The sequence below is a fragment of the Rhinatrema bivittatum genome, chromosome 1 (genome assembly GCF_901001135.1).
Source record: "Rhinatrema bivittatum chromosome 1, aRhiBiv1.1, whole genome shotgun sequence".
Lineage (NCBI taxonomy): Eukaryota > Metazoa > Chordata > Amphibia > Gymnophiona > Rhinatrematidae > Rhinatrema > Rhinatrema bivittatum.
The window spans coordinates 698976448-698990130 of NC_042615.1; the positions used below are offsets into that span (position 1 = coordinate 698976448).

A 13683-nucleotide genomic window follows, 5' to 3' on the forward strand; every position below is an offset into this window, starting at 1 on the left:
CAAGATCCTTTTCCTGGGACATGGCTCCCAATACACAATCCAGCATCGTGTACCTGAAGTTAGGATTAATTTCCCTATGTATATCACTTTGCACTTTTCTACATTAAATTTCGTCTGCCATTCATTTGATCAGTCTCCTAGTCTCACAAGGGCCTTCTGTAGTTCCTCACAATTCACTGCCGTTTTAACAAATTTGAATAATGTTGTGTCCTCTGCAAATGTAATCACCTTATTTATCATTCCCCTTTCTAGATCATTTATGAATATGTTAAACAACACAGGTCTCAGCACTGATCCCTGTGGAATTCCACTAACAGTGTTTCTCTATTTGGAGTCCTATCCTCTGTATCTGGCCTTTTAACGAGTTACCAATCCACAACCGAACACTGCTTCCTATCCCATGATTTTGTAATTTCCTGAGGAGTCTCTCATGGGGGACCTTGTTCAATGTCTTCTGAAAGTCCAAATACGCTATTATCTGGCTCGCCTTTATCTACCTGTTCATTTGCACCCTCAAAAAAATCTAAACAATTGGTAAGACAACTTCCCCTTGCCAAAACCATATTGACTCTTCCCCATTAAGCCATGTCTGTCTATATGGCCAGTGATTTGGTTTTTAAAATGGCTTCTACCATTTTGCCTGGAATCAATGTCAGGCTGTCCCACCGCCTTCATCCTTTACAGTAACCTAAATATAATAGTTGAGTTGTTCCTTGATATAACTCTGCATACTTTCTTGCTAGAATTGACTGAACAGCAATGAAGAGAAATAAAATCATGCATATGTTGTATCGAAAAGCCATATTTTCACTTCTTTACAAAACGTTTGTAGTTCCTTTGATATCATAATGAAGTTGTGAGCAGGGCATGCAACTCCTGGTCCTTGAGTGCCGCAAGCTAGTCAGGTTTTCAAGATATCCTCACTGAATACTCATGAGATGCCTTTGCATGCACCGCCTCCATGGCATACAGATGCATCTCATGCATATTCTTTGTGGATATCTTGAAAACCTGACTGGATCACGGCACTCAAGGACCACGGCTCCAACTCCTGATTATCGGTATGAAACCTGTGACCCCTTACATTTATTGATGCAGCTCACATTTTCAGTGTTTGTTTTCAGCTTTCTTTTAGGAGCACTGTAGCGTTCTTCTGTTACTCTCCCTGTGTACTGTAGATCTTTGCATTGCTATAATAAGTTTCATATGGGTCTGTGACAGTCACCTTTTGGAAGTGTTCTCTGATAATTAATTCCTAGGGAAGACCAGACTAAGGGATTGTTTTACCTCTCTCCTATTGGTGAAGATCTTATTAGCTAATCTGTTATGCATGTGTTATGCTGACAAGTAGAATCCTGCAGGTTGTTTGCCAGTCGAGAAAAGATCCTATTTCTAGCTCTGGAATACAGCTCCCCTCTATAAATATCAAGAGATGTCAACCAGCCCTTTTTAATAAGTAATTCATTCAGTCCATGGGCAGTTTTGTACTCAGAAGTGTTTATTATGTGTTGATACTTGCAGACTTTTTATGGGGGGAGAAAAAAAGAATTACATATACCATCGTACCTGGGACGGGTAGAAAGGCAGGTCTAACCTAAAGCCTCACTCATTAAAGAAAACTTCATTTTTTTTAAATTTTATTTTATTTTTTAGTCAACATGATAACGCTCCATGGGCCGGATTTTAAATGCCTTGCGCACGTAAATCCGGCCGGATTTACGCATGCAGGGCCCTCGCACGCCTATTTTGCATAGGCCGCCGGCGCGCACAGCCCCGGGACGTGTGTAGGTCCCAGGGCTTCGTAAAAGGGGCGGGGGAGGGAGCGTGTCCGGGGGCGGGACCGGGGGTCAGGGGGCGGGACTGGGGCATGGCGCCAGATTTACGCCTGCTGATCTGGTAACAAAGGTAGGGGGGGATTTAGATAGGGCCGGGGAGAGTGGGTTAGGGAGGGGAAGGTGGGGGGAGGGCGAGGGAACAGGCAACACGCGCCGGGATTTTATAAGATACGCGCGGCTATGCGCGTATCTTATAAAATCCAGCGTACTTTTGTTCACGCCTGGTGCGCGAACAAAAGTACGCCCTCGCACAAATTTATAAAGTCTACCCCCATATGTTTAAGTATAGCTGCCAAGGGTTTTTCCTGAAATAAGAAAAGAAAAACAAAGCAACGAATGAACAGTATATTTTAAAAAACCCAAAACAAACAAAAACAATTTGTCAGGCACCAGCAGAACAGTTTTGTCAGGCCCTTACAGCTGCGTGGTCCAAGCAAGGACCCGCCTGGCTTGCTGCCTTGTTGTCTTCTTTTAGTGCTCTAGCCCCTTGTTTATGGAGTAAGCATCAGCTCCAGCAGGCCAGTAGATGCCAGATTTGCCTCAGAGTGAAGACTGCCACACCATTGCACATTTTCTTGATGAGGAACATTATGGTGTTCAGTTTTTAAAATGCTTTCTCTACTTAATACTTGAAATGATAGAAATATTAATGAAACCTAACTATTGGCTTGTATTCCAAGTTTGTACAGAATATATATTGGTGGACCATATGTTAGAATTTGAGCCAGCTCTCGTAAAAGCAAGTGTGACCCCCTCTTCTGGCAGGAGCACATAGGGTCTTAGGGCTTTGTCTGTTTATCTGATTTATATTCTGCCTTTCAGGCATTTCAAAGCAGATTATATTCAGGTATTGTAGGTATTTCAGGGGATCTGGGGATTGGATTCTTCTAACAGTGAGAAGGATATTCCTCCAAGATCCAAGGTGTAGTGGTGACTTTCTGTTATCTGGGGGGGATCTTTTCTTCAAGGGTGCATTTTGGGTGTGAGTGCCAGAAACGTGCACTAGACTCTCAGGATGATGTCCAGAAAAAAAAGGAAACATTTTACTGCAGCAATTCTCCAAAAAAACAGGTTTGTGGTACTAATTGTTGATTTAGCCACTTGTTATTACAGTAGATGGGGGCCTATGAAAAACTCACTCTCCACAGCATGGAAAATCAAGCCTCCCCAGGTAGGCAGGGGTATCCTAAATATAGATGGAAATCCCTTCCAAAATACTGGAGGTCATAAAGGGATATAAAACACTGGATGGTTCCCAAATGTAATTCTTCTCCCCATTAGGCTTAGGGTGGCCAACTAGGAGTACCCACTCACCTCTGAAAAGGACAAAGTGCAAGACAAAAATGTGAATTGTATTTGCATACTGTATATAATTAGGAGAAATAAATTTGAATAAGCAAATATGTTTAGATGCACCATTACATATTATTACCATAGTAGAAATAAAACTCACTATTTTATAGAAGACTCTAACCAAGTAATGCAGATTACAGTATATTTAGAATTCAGTATGATAATTCTCTGCCCCAGAGACCTTACCATCTATGTAGGTTCTTTGCCCCATCTCTTGCTCTAGTGCCTTACCCCTATAACATTCTTACTATCTATGGAGGTATTCTGTTTCTTTCTACTGCACTTTTTCCCCCTCTCTCAATTCCCCTCCCTAACCACTCTCTCTTCCTCTCCCTTGCTCAGTACCATGTCCCTTAACTCCTCCCGATCTGTCCATGTCCAGCAGCAGATCCTTGTGCCCCACTCCCTGGTTAGTGGCAGGAACAAGTCCCCTCTTTCCAGCATCAGGTCGTACTCTACCACCTATCACTCCCTCCTCTCCCTCCCCTTGCTTCACCCCTACCCAGCACCAGGTCTTTCTCTCTCTGACAAACTCACTTTCTTTCTGACACACAAGCACACACACTCTTCTGCTGTTGTGCTAATGCTCATGTACTCACTTAGCAAGAGATTCTAGCTATCCACCCCTGCATACATGCAGCAGCATCACACAAAGTTCTTGTTCTGGCTCTTATCTCTTCTGCCTGCAGCATCCACTTTCCCTCATCCTGTACCCCTACTCTCCCACATACTCACTGGCTTTGTCCACGGTGGGCTTGCAATTGCTCTCCTCTTAGTTCAGCCTTGTTGCATGTACTGGACGCTGCAGCTTCTAAATTGTGTTACAGATAGTGACTGCTCCTCTCCATTCTGTTACAGTCCCCAGCACAGAAGATTTCCCTGTCTCATCCCTCCCTCCTGAGACTAACATGCTTTCACCTTCAGGTCCATAGTGCTTTTCCATTGGCTGACAGTATCCCACACAGCTCTGCTGATTCCTAGTCCTTCTACACACTGCTGCAGTCTGCTGTGCCTAAGTAAGATTTTTTTTTTTGGCCAGGCAGAAGGGCCAGACTGTCCAACCAGGGACAGAGAAAGCAGGACTGTCCGGGAGAGAGTTGGACACATGACCACCATAACGAGGCCTGCTCTCTGGAGTAGGCAAAACCACAAACTACAAAAGCTCATTCTCCCACAAACTCCAAATAGAATTCTGCCACTGCCATTCTGTCTGCTTTTATACAGGCAGGGGGTCTGACCAGGGGCGGCTCAAGGCAATCTGCTGCCTGAAGCAAAGGATGAGATGACGCCCTCCTCCTCCCCCTGCATCCCCCAACCCCCTCTTCCCCCACTCCCTCCCATAGGCTCCCTCTCTCTGGCACCTACACGAAAGCACCCTCACACATGCTCTCTCTCACACCCCTCAAGCACCCTCACACATGCCGTCTCGGCTCACAATCTCTCACAAACACACACACAAAGCAAGCTGCCTCACACACACACACACACACACACACACACATACAAGCTGCCTCTCAAACTCACACACACAAAAGCTGCCTCTCACACAAGTGCACACACACACACAAGCAAGTTGCCTCTTTCTTATGTGGAGCCTCTTTTCTTTCTTCAGCCACCACCGGCCTGAGCTCTGGCAGTGGCTCCCAGCCTCTCTTCATTCTTCGGCTGCCACCAGCCCAAGCTCCAGTGGTGACCGCCAGCATCTCTCCGTACTTCAGCTGCCGCCGGCTTTAGCTTTGGCGGTGGCCCCCAGTAGCCGCGCAGGAGCAGGCAGGATGAGGCGGACACCACAGTGGCTTTCTGAGAGGGGCATTTTTTGCCATCTCAAAATTCTGCCACCTGAAGTGGCTGCCTCATCCTGCCTCATTATAGAACCACTGACTCTGACCACTCCAACAGCCTCACTGAAGGTGCTGTTCCCACCTCTGCCTAAACCCTAACTTCTAGCCCAAGCTTGGGGAACTAGGGTCTTACACTGGATATCCCAAAGAGTTGCATTTTCCAAATTCCCTAAATTCCCCATGCAGCCCAAATAAGTGGATACTTTTTTAGCATCAGAGAAGTGGAAATAACAAGAAGGAAGTGCTGCTGTGCTGAGTAAACCTCTGGCTGTATGACTGGTAGGAAAGAGTGGGCATCATCATTGTCCTCCTCCATGTCTACAAAGGATTATCATTACTGCAAAGACAACTGAAACCAGCAGAGGCTCTTCTGATCAGATCTCTGTAGAATCCGTGTAATGTTGGAGCTACTGGAACGATGCAAAATGGTGGATGTTGGTTAATTTATATTTAGCTCAGGATGAGTTACATTCAGGTATCATAAGTATTTCCCTGCCTCCATGGAGGGTGAAGTGACTTGCCCAAAGTCACAAGGAACATCAGTGGAATTTGAACCTTGGCTTCCCTTGTACTCAGCCTGCTGCTCTAACTTCTAGGCCACTCTTCCATGTATCTGTTTGCCTTATCTCAGTATCTTAACATTTTGTAGAAAGCTATTTCTCACCCAATCTACAATCCAAAAGCATGAAATAAATTTTCATAAACTGGTAGAAGTAGATTCTGCTGTTTTGCTATATAATCCAGTTAAAGGGATGCTCTCAGGACTTGGGAATTTTCAAAAGCACTGACATAGGGGACAATGTATGTGGGGCTTGCAGGCACACAAGGCCTGCAAGCAAATTTTCAAAAGGAAACCCCATGGTGTTTCCCTTTGAAAATTCTGGGTTTGGTGGTGCCACAAGTACTTTACTATTTGTGGGCTTTGCAGGTGCAAATTCCGTGACATAAAGGATGCATGGGTATTTCAAAATGAAAATCCAGTGTAGCCAGCTTACTGCTGCTGCCGCCGCCTGCTGGGCCACGGCTACACAGAATAGTGGGGAAACCCCACTCTTGTAGCTCAGAAGGCTGGCACACAGCAAACTGGTGAATAATCTCATGTCTTCCATGTTGTATTAAGGTTTTCTTTAGTTTCTTTATTCAGAACTGAACACATTTTCATATGAAAAGTAGCCCCCAGATCAAGTTAAAGACAAAACTAGTGAACTGTAATAGGAGCTTTCATAACATTTAACATGAATTAAAATATTAACTGCCCAGAGATTCAGGGAGAATGCAGACCCTGATTACCCATCTACATTCTACTGGAGTCTGAGCTCCATGTTAGGGAGCAGAGATGGTGAGGAAAACCATTAAGAACTAACTTTTATTTTTCTTGCTAATTTTTTAAGACACCCCTCGTCGTCTTCTTCCATTCGAAGCTTCTCCTCACCATTCTCTGAGACATGGAAACCAAGACCCAAATCTCACTATTTTGCATAACATCCAAGTAGTTAATTGCACACTGCAATCAGTAGAATTTGGTAGAATTCTGCCCGTTTTTCACACTTTATTACACTAACACGTTCCTTGTCAGTCCTACCCTTCCCCCACCTGTGGCCCTGCTCCTTTATAGCCCAGGTAAAAATATGCATGCTCTTTCACAGCGTGGGTACTTTTACCCACAGGCAAGTACAGTCTTCAGCCCTTGATATCATGAGGGTAACTGCTTAGCTACCTGGGTAAACTCTCTGAAGGTTGCCCTCTTATTTACAACCATGCTGCAGCAGCACCAAAGATGTGCAAGATGAAGCCACAGGACTGGCACACGAGTTCCTGCTGAGCTGCTGCTATTTCAGGTTGCCTATTTTCCACCAGGATTTTAAACAAATTGTTGGCAATTACATTGTGTCACAAACTGCCATTTATCATTACAAGGATTGGAAAACAGCCGAAAGACAAAATCAAGGCATAACTAAACAGGTGTCAACAGCGGCAGATTCCCGAGGAAGACCGGCCCGGGGATTCGCCGCCCAGGACGCATCACGTGGTCTGCCGAGCACGGCAGACCACGTGACTGGAGCGACCGGCCCACCGGGGGATGCCCGATCCCCCGATAGGCCAATCCACCCCTGGGTGTCAACAAGTAACAATAGAATAACAAGATTCATCTTATGGAGAACATTAGATTTCCGTTTTACTATTCCAAACAGTTGCAGATGGTAATATAGCAGGTGACAGCAGGGAAAAAAAATAAGCCTATCCAGTCTGCCCAGTTACTTTGTCCCTTCTGCTAAGGATACCTCATAGCTGCCAGCCACAGGGTGTGACCACCTGCAAGACATCTCTCCTTCTGCCTGCTTGGTACTCTATGATCCTCTCTTAGTTCATTCCTGCACTCACCTTTCTCATGCCTAACCACAAAGCTTGCAGGCAAACCTAAAAAAAATAGAACTTTCGCCTTAGATGTTGGGAAACTGAATACGTAATATAGGTAAAAAGATACTTTATTTGTTGTCCAATTTCAATGCTTGGAGTAATGCTCAACTCTGGCCGAGTTTCGCTCAAAAAAAAAGGGCCTCATCAGGGGCAAAGCTGACAAATATGGCTGTGCTCAATTAGACAAACAAAGCTGTCAAGTAGTGCTGCGTACAATTTGAAATACAAACCCAGTTTTGTCACGATGATTAGTTTCTCATAGTGTAGGTAGTAAATTGCGGGGAGTACTAGTGCAACTGGGTTTGTGACATCAAATAAGTTATAAACTAAAATAACAAATGAAATGTTTCAGCATTATAATCTGCACAGTTGTAGGTAAGCGACATTGTCATCTCCTGAGAACATCTCGTTTAATATTTTAGTTTATAACTTTATTTGTATTTCAAACTGCACCCAGCAATTCTTGACAGCTTCCCTACATTTAAGGCAACAGGTCTATTTTTTATTTTTTTGAGGGTTTGCCTGCAAGCTTTGATAGACCGTCTTCCGCATTGCTTTTTGGGTCTAACCACAAAGCTCTGCATTAATCTCACTAGCCAGTAAGAGTAGTGTAGCCTGCCAGACAGACCCAGCTGAGTGTCTTGTGTTTTTGCTAGCACAGTGGTCCCCAACCTTTTTTGCACCAGGGACCGGCTTCAAGCAAGACCATTTTTCCATGGCCCGGCAGGGTGGGAGTGGGGCAGGGGCGGGGCTTTAGTCATATTGGGGCGGGGCTGTGGATGGGGTTGGATTTTAGTGCATACTTATTTAATTATGACATTTATAAATCCTGCACCTCCAGTTCTCTAACTCTGTGCATCCACTGAAATTCCCCCAAACAATGGAGCTTGGATGTTTCCCTTACAGCTCATCATACTAAAAGATATTTTCAAATTCTGGTGTCACCTCACAGTAACAGCAGCACAAACACCTTCCACTACCAGACACATTGTGAACTAACACAAAACACCACAAAAAAGACACTCAAAATCTATACTGCAGTCCCATCGTAACATAACAGTAATAACACCAAGGACTCAAACAACAATAACCCTACCTGTGAATAAGCAAGGGTAAATATTACACTGGGTCCTAGGATAACAATACACCACCTACTGAGGAAACAAAACAAACCCGATTGCTATAGATCCCTATACAGACACTACATGCTAGCAGAATCTTTCATCATGGTCACACTCACAGAGCAGAGACAGACCCTCACCAAATACAGAATACAAAATAAAGGAGCACAAATTAGAAAAAACTGAAATGGAAACCCCAAGAAGCCAGACTCTGTGTATTAACAATGGAAAAACAGAACCACCATTCCTCATAAAACAAATAAAATCAAGAAACATAAAGCATCAGTTATAATAGTAAAACCATACTAATAAAAGAATATTTTAAAGCTACTGATAAATAGAATTTCTATTAATTAAAATCATATACATTTTTTACAATTTCCCAAACACCAATAAAATATTTCAAAACAGCACATATATCAAATAACACACAATAATTAAAACTAATAAGGATTTTGAAAAGCCCCTGCTGTCCATACATGGGACCTCTTGATTTCCAGTCACCCTGATATTGTCGAGGATTAGGAGGTTATCCTGTCTCTCTCATACATACTCACATGTCCATTCTCTCTCACACATACACTGTCACATACATACACATTCATGCTCTTATACTCAACCATAACCTCTCGCTCTCACAGACACTGACACACTCTCAGGCTGTAAGATACTCTCTCCCCCTCCACACACACACCCCTCCCACACACACACACTCCCCTGGATTTTCTCATACACACTCATGCTCTCACTCTCACTGGCTCCCTCACAACCTCAGAGCCTCTCTCATTCCTCTGCTGCCACTGTCACTGCTGCCATGTGGCTGTTGGGGAGGTGCTGATTGCTGCAACTGGCACTGAAGCCCATTCTGCTGCCTCCTCTGTGGAGGCCCCGTGGGCTTCCAGTTCCTCCATGCTGATCTCGTACATTGTGAGATCCGCATAGAGAAAGTGCTACTCTTGCACATTCCCAAAGATTACATGTGCCAATCAGTAAAAAGTTATTTTTTTTTTTTTACATCTGCTGTCTGATCTTAGTTTCTAATCGGTTGGTCACAGGCTTTTTTCCCCACCTTCCTTTTCTTATTTTTTTGCCAATTCCTTTTATATTGCCTTTTTTTCTGTTTCTTTTCTCTCCATCTGTCTTCTTCCCTCAAACATGCAGTCAGGTTCTCATTCTCACATTCTCATTCTCTCTCTCTCTCACACTCACACTCACACACACACTCACACACACACTCACACGCTCTCATACAATCATTCATACACACAGTCTCTCAATGGCACATGCTGTCTAACACACACCCAGGCTCTCTCTCACTCCCACATGCTGTCTTGCTCAAGCACAGGCTCTCACTGTCACATGCTCTCTCTCACACACACATGCTGTCTCTGCAAACATTCAGGTCTTCACTCCCACACACAGTCTATCAACTCATCTCATACACGCACACATACACACTCTACAAACCCTCAGCCTCTCTCTCACCGCTGGGCCTCCTCTTCATGGGCCGCTGCAGGATGGGCTCTGCAGCGGCCCTGGTCTTCTCGGGCCGTGCTGCTCCTCTTCTGCACGCCGCTGATGCTCCTCCTCCTTCCTGCCTGTGCGGCTCCGGCAACATTTTTCTTCCGGGGCCGCGCTGCTCCTCTTCTGCACGCCGCTGATGCTTCTCCTCCTTCCTGCCCGTGCGGCTCCGGCAACATTTTTCTTCCGGGGCCGCGTGGGCAGAAAGGAGGAGGAGCACCTGCACGTTTAGATGCGACTGTTTTCTTCGGGCCGTGGTGACGTGAGCTCCACCCAGCCCTGCTGATCTTCTTGCTTTTCGGGTCGTGCCTCCTCCCTTTTGGGGTTGGAGGAGGCGGGTCTCCAGCCTCGCCCTGCCTTTCCGCAGCAGCGGCAGCCAATGAACGGTAGCCAGGGAGAGCGGCGCCGCGGACCGGCAAAAAACCCCCAACGACGCGGACCGGTGGTTGGGGACCCCTGTGCTAGCACTTCTAGTTGCTATAATATGCGCAGCCTGCCAGAAAGATCCAGCTGCTAGCCCATTCTGCCTGCACTGCCTGCCAAACCTGGCTACATTGTTGCCTGTGCTTCAGGTAGATACTCTAACATTTCATATTAACCACTTTACCATTCATTGCTATTCATTGCCATTCCCTTTAAAATAACTAAAAGTATTAAGTTGGGAAATACATAGGCACCAGCTCCATGGGTGCTGCGGGCGTTTGAGCATATGCAGTGTCAGATGTACCTCTCACATTGCTTATTTGTAGTATCCTGGACCTGTGGCAGATGAGAGGAGATGTTGAAGAGGTGACACGGGAGGCAGAATTAATATTGGAAGTGCTCAAGTACCGACAGCACACATGGAGCGGGCACCTATGGAGAAGCATAGCATCAGCTTAGCACTTGGTTGCTGCTGGATCCTTTATATTGTTGCGTTATATAGGGGTCAGAATTCAAAACTGGCTGGTTAAGTAACTTAGGCCTGGATTTTCCATTCTCGCAGAGAATGGTGAATCCCGGTGGTAACGGGGGGCAGGGTGAGCCTGCGAAAGCCGGCAGCCATCGCACCACCGCGGTGTTATCGCTACCGGATTTCGCACCCAATAGCACCATCGTGAAAGGTGGTGCTATTGGGTGCGCTACTGGCGGCGATAACGTGGCTTACCTTATCGCCGCCAGCGAAGATATCGCCGCGTCCGCCTCCTCGTCGCCCCAACTCCGCCCCCCGCTTGCTATCGTAGGTGAAAAGGGACTTTTCGCATGTGATATGGATAGAAAATAACCCCCTTAGCTGGCTAGAACTTATCCGGCTCAGTTATGATGTATATTCAGTGGCACGGCTGTGCCGTTGGATATACACGTATAACTGCACGCTTAGCCATATAAGTCTAACCAGCTAAGTTTATGCCTGCTCTATGGCACATCTAGCTTAGCCTTACAACTCATATAGTTGTCCGAATATTGCCAGTTAGCCACATAAGTTGTACTGCTAACTCATTCTGGCCCGATCAGCCCGCTGCCTGCCTACAACTTATGCGGCTAACTTTTTACCCGTATAAGGGACTTTATATTCAGTGGCCACTATTTAGCCGCATAAGTCCCGCTTATCTGGCTAAATAGCACTGAATGTATTTTGAATACTGGACCCATCATCTTTACAGTGCAGAAATAACATGGCACACTCCCAAAAATTGCAAATTTATATGAAGAGCAAGAGATACTTCAAGACTCCTATTGCATAACCATTCCAGCTTTTGCTTTGCATTTGATTTACTTGAGTGTAATCAAGTGATTACTAAAAGATGGAATGGTTGAAATTGCTACATAATAGGAGTTTTAATTTATTCCCTGATGTGTGAAGTATTAAAAGAATTAGAATATTTTAAAAGGAAGATTATTACTGAGCTTGGATGTTATCCTGAAGCAGATCAGCAAACAGTTCACTTTCCAGTACTACTTGATGGATCAATTCTGTAAAGCATTGGATTCTATATTAAAGGGGTTTTTTATGCTATAATGAATGTGTACAATGAAACAATTGTAACATAATAACTTATTCAAAATATTTTTCATTATAATTTTTGATCAAATCTAGTTGGATGAAAAAAATCTTTTGTTCAGTAATAAAGTTATTATTGGGATACATTTTACTTTTTAAAAAGCCAGCTGAAATGTGTGTTACATTTTTATCCTTAATCTTGAGGGTATGTTTGCTGCGTATTCACAGATCGGGGGAAAAATATAAGCCATTTTATTATGTCATAAAAAGATACTGGAGTTGTCAAAGTTAAAATGCTGTCAGATGAGTCTTTAACTATTTTTCTTATACAGTTCCTCAGACCCCAAAGTTACAAGCCCAGGAATCTAACTCTGCCACCAGCACCTCAATAGCAGTGTATTGGACTGTGAGTGAAGAGGATGTCGTTGATTGTTTCCAGGTATACTGCTTGGAGGAACCTCAGAGAAACAGAGAGCAAAATGGTAAGTAGTGCATCTGCTTGGAGCATAAAGATTATACGGCACTGGTCTTTTGCTATGTCAGCTGGTACCTTTTGTTCCAGAGAGGTTCAAAGTATAAATAAAACAGGCTGAAACAAATTTTTATATCTAACAGAGAGAAAAGTATCGTGACCTTATGGAGACTTTTGATAACCTCTTCTTGAAAATATTCAGGCCAAATAAAAAGTTGTTAATATTTCTCAACGTGAATGCTGCTTAAGTTAATGAAAACTGAAGAGACTTTGCTTAATAGGCAAGGGTTCTGTTAAATGTAAAATTTTGGAACCCAAAAGCTTGCACATTTCCAGTTTCTTAAATACTCTTGTGATCAAAGGCAGCAGCTCAATCTCATTATATGGTGACCATGTAGCTCCATGTCAAAGGCTAGGCCAGGGCTCATTTTACAGCTTTCCATCCATGGAGATATAGTCCTCTTTTTCTTAGGGAAACCAGAACTACATCTCTCTGCATGCAGAAGGGTAAAACCAGGACTGACTCTTTGTCCAGTCAGCCGTTCTATCTCATTAGGAAAATTGTTATTGAAAATATGCAAGGGCTGGCTCAGTGACAGTGCTGCATTCTGCCATATGGATGGACCTGCTCAGGCTTTCTGATTCCCAGGTCTGCTGGGTGTCCTGGATTGTGAGCCCTTTAGGCTCTGACATGATTGGCACAGCCTAGCAGGCAAACTGTACCAACCCTTTCCCCGGCAGGTTGAGTTCTTGGGTTCTAGGGCGGGCAGGACAAGCAAGTGTCCTGTAGCAAGCAATCAAGTGAGGTCAGGAAACAGGGCCATGGTCAAGGCAGGCGGCAGACAATAGGAAAATGGTCCAAGCAATGGCTGGGGCAGGCGGAGATCAGGCGGCATCGGTGTCCAGGCAGGCATCAAGAACCAAAGACTCAGACAGAGAGAAAAGGACAGGGAAGACGAGGATGAAAGCGGCAAAGACACGGACTGGGACAACCAGTACACAGACAGGCCAAGCACAGACTTAAACAAAGCGAGACAAGGAACAGGACCAGGACAAGACAAGGAAGCAGGTAAGGACAGGACAAGGAGGAGGATGAGGAGCATGGCAAGGCAAGGAGAAAACTAGGACTGGAATGGGAGAT

General features: G+C 44.7%; 1 protein-coding gene across 1 annotated transcript in view; it reads left to right on the plus strand.

Moving 5' to 3' along the window:
* The window catches only part of CMYA5 (cardiomyopathy associated 5), a 165266-nt gene that overhangs the window by 90878 nt on the left and 60705 nt on the right, over positions 1-13683 (plus strand). The window contains 1 exon segment of the mRNA XM_029575603.1: positions 12403-12552. Coding sequence (XP_029431463.1) covers positions 12403-12552 — 150 coding nt within the window.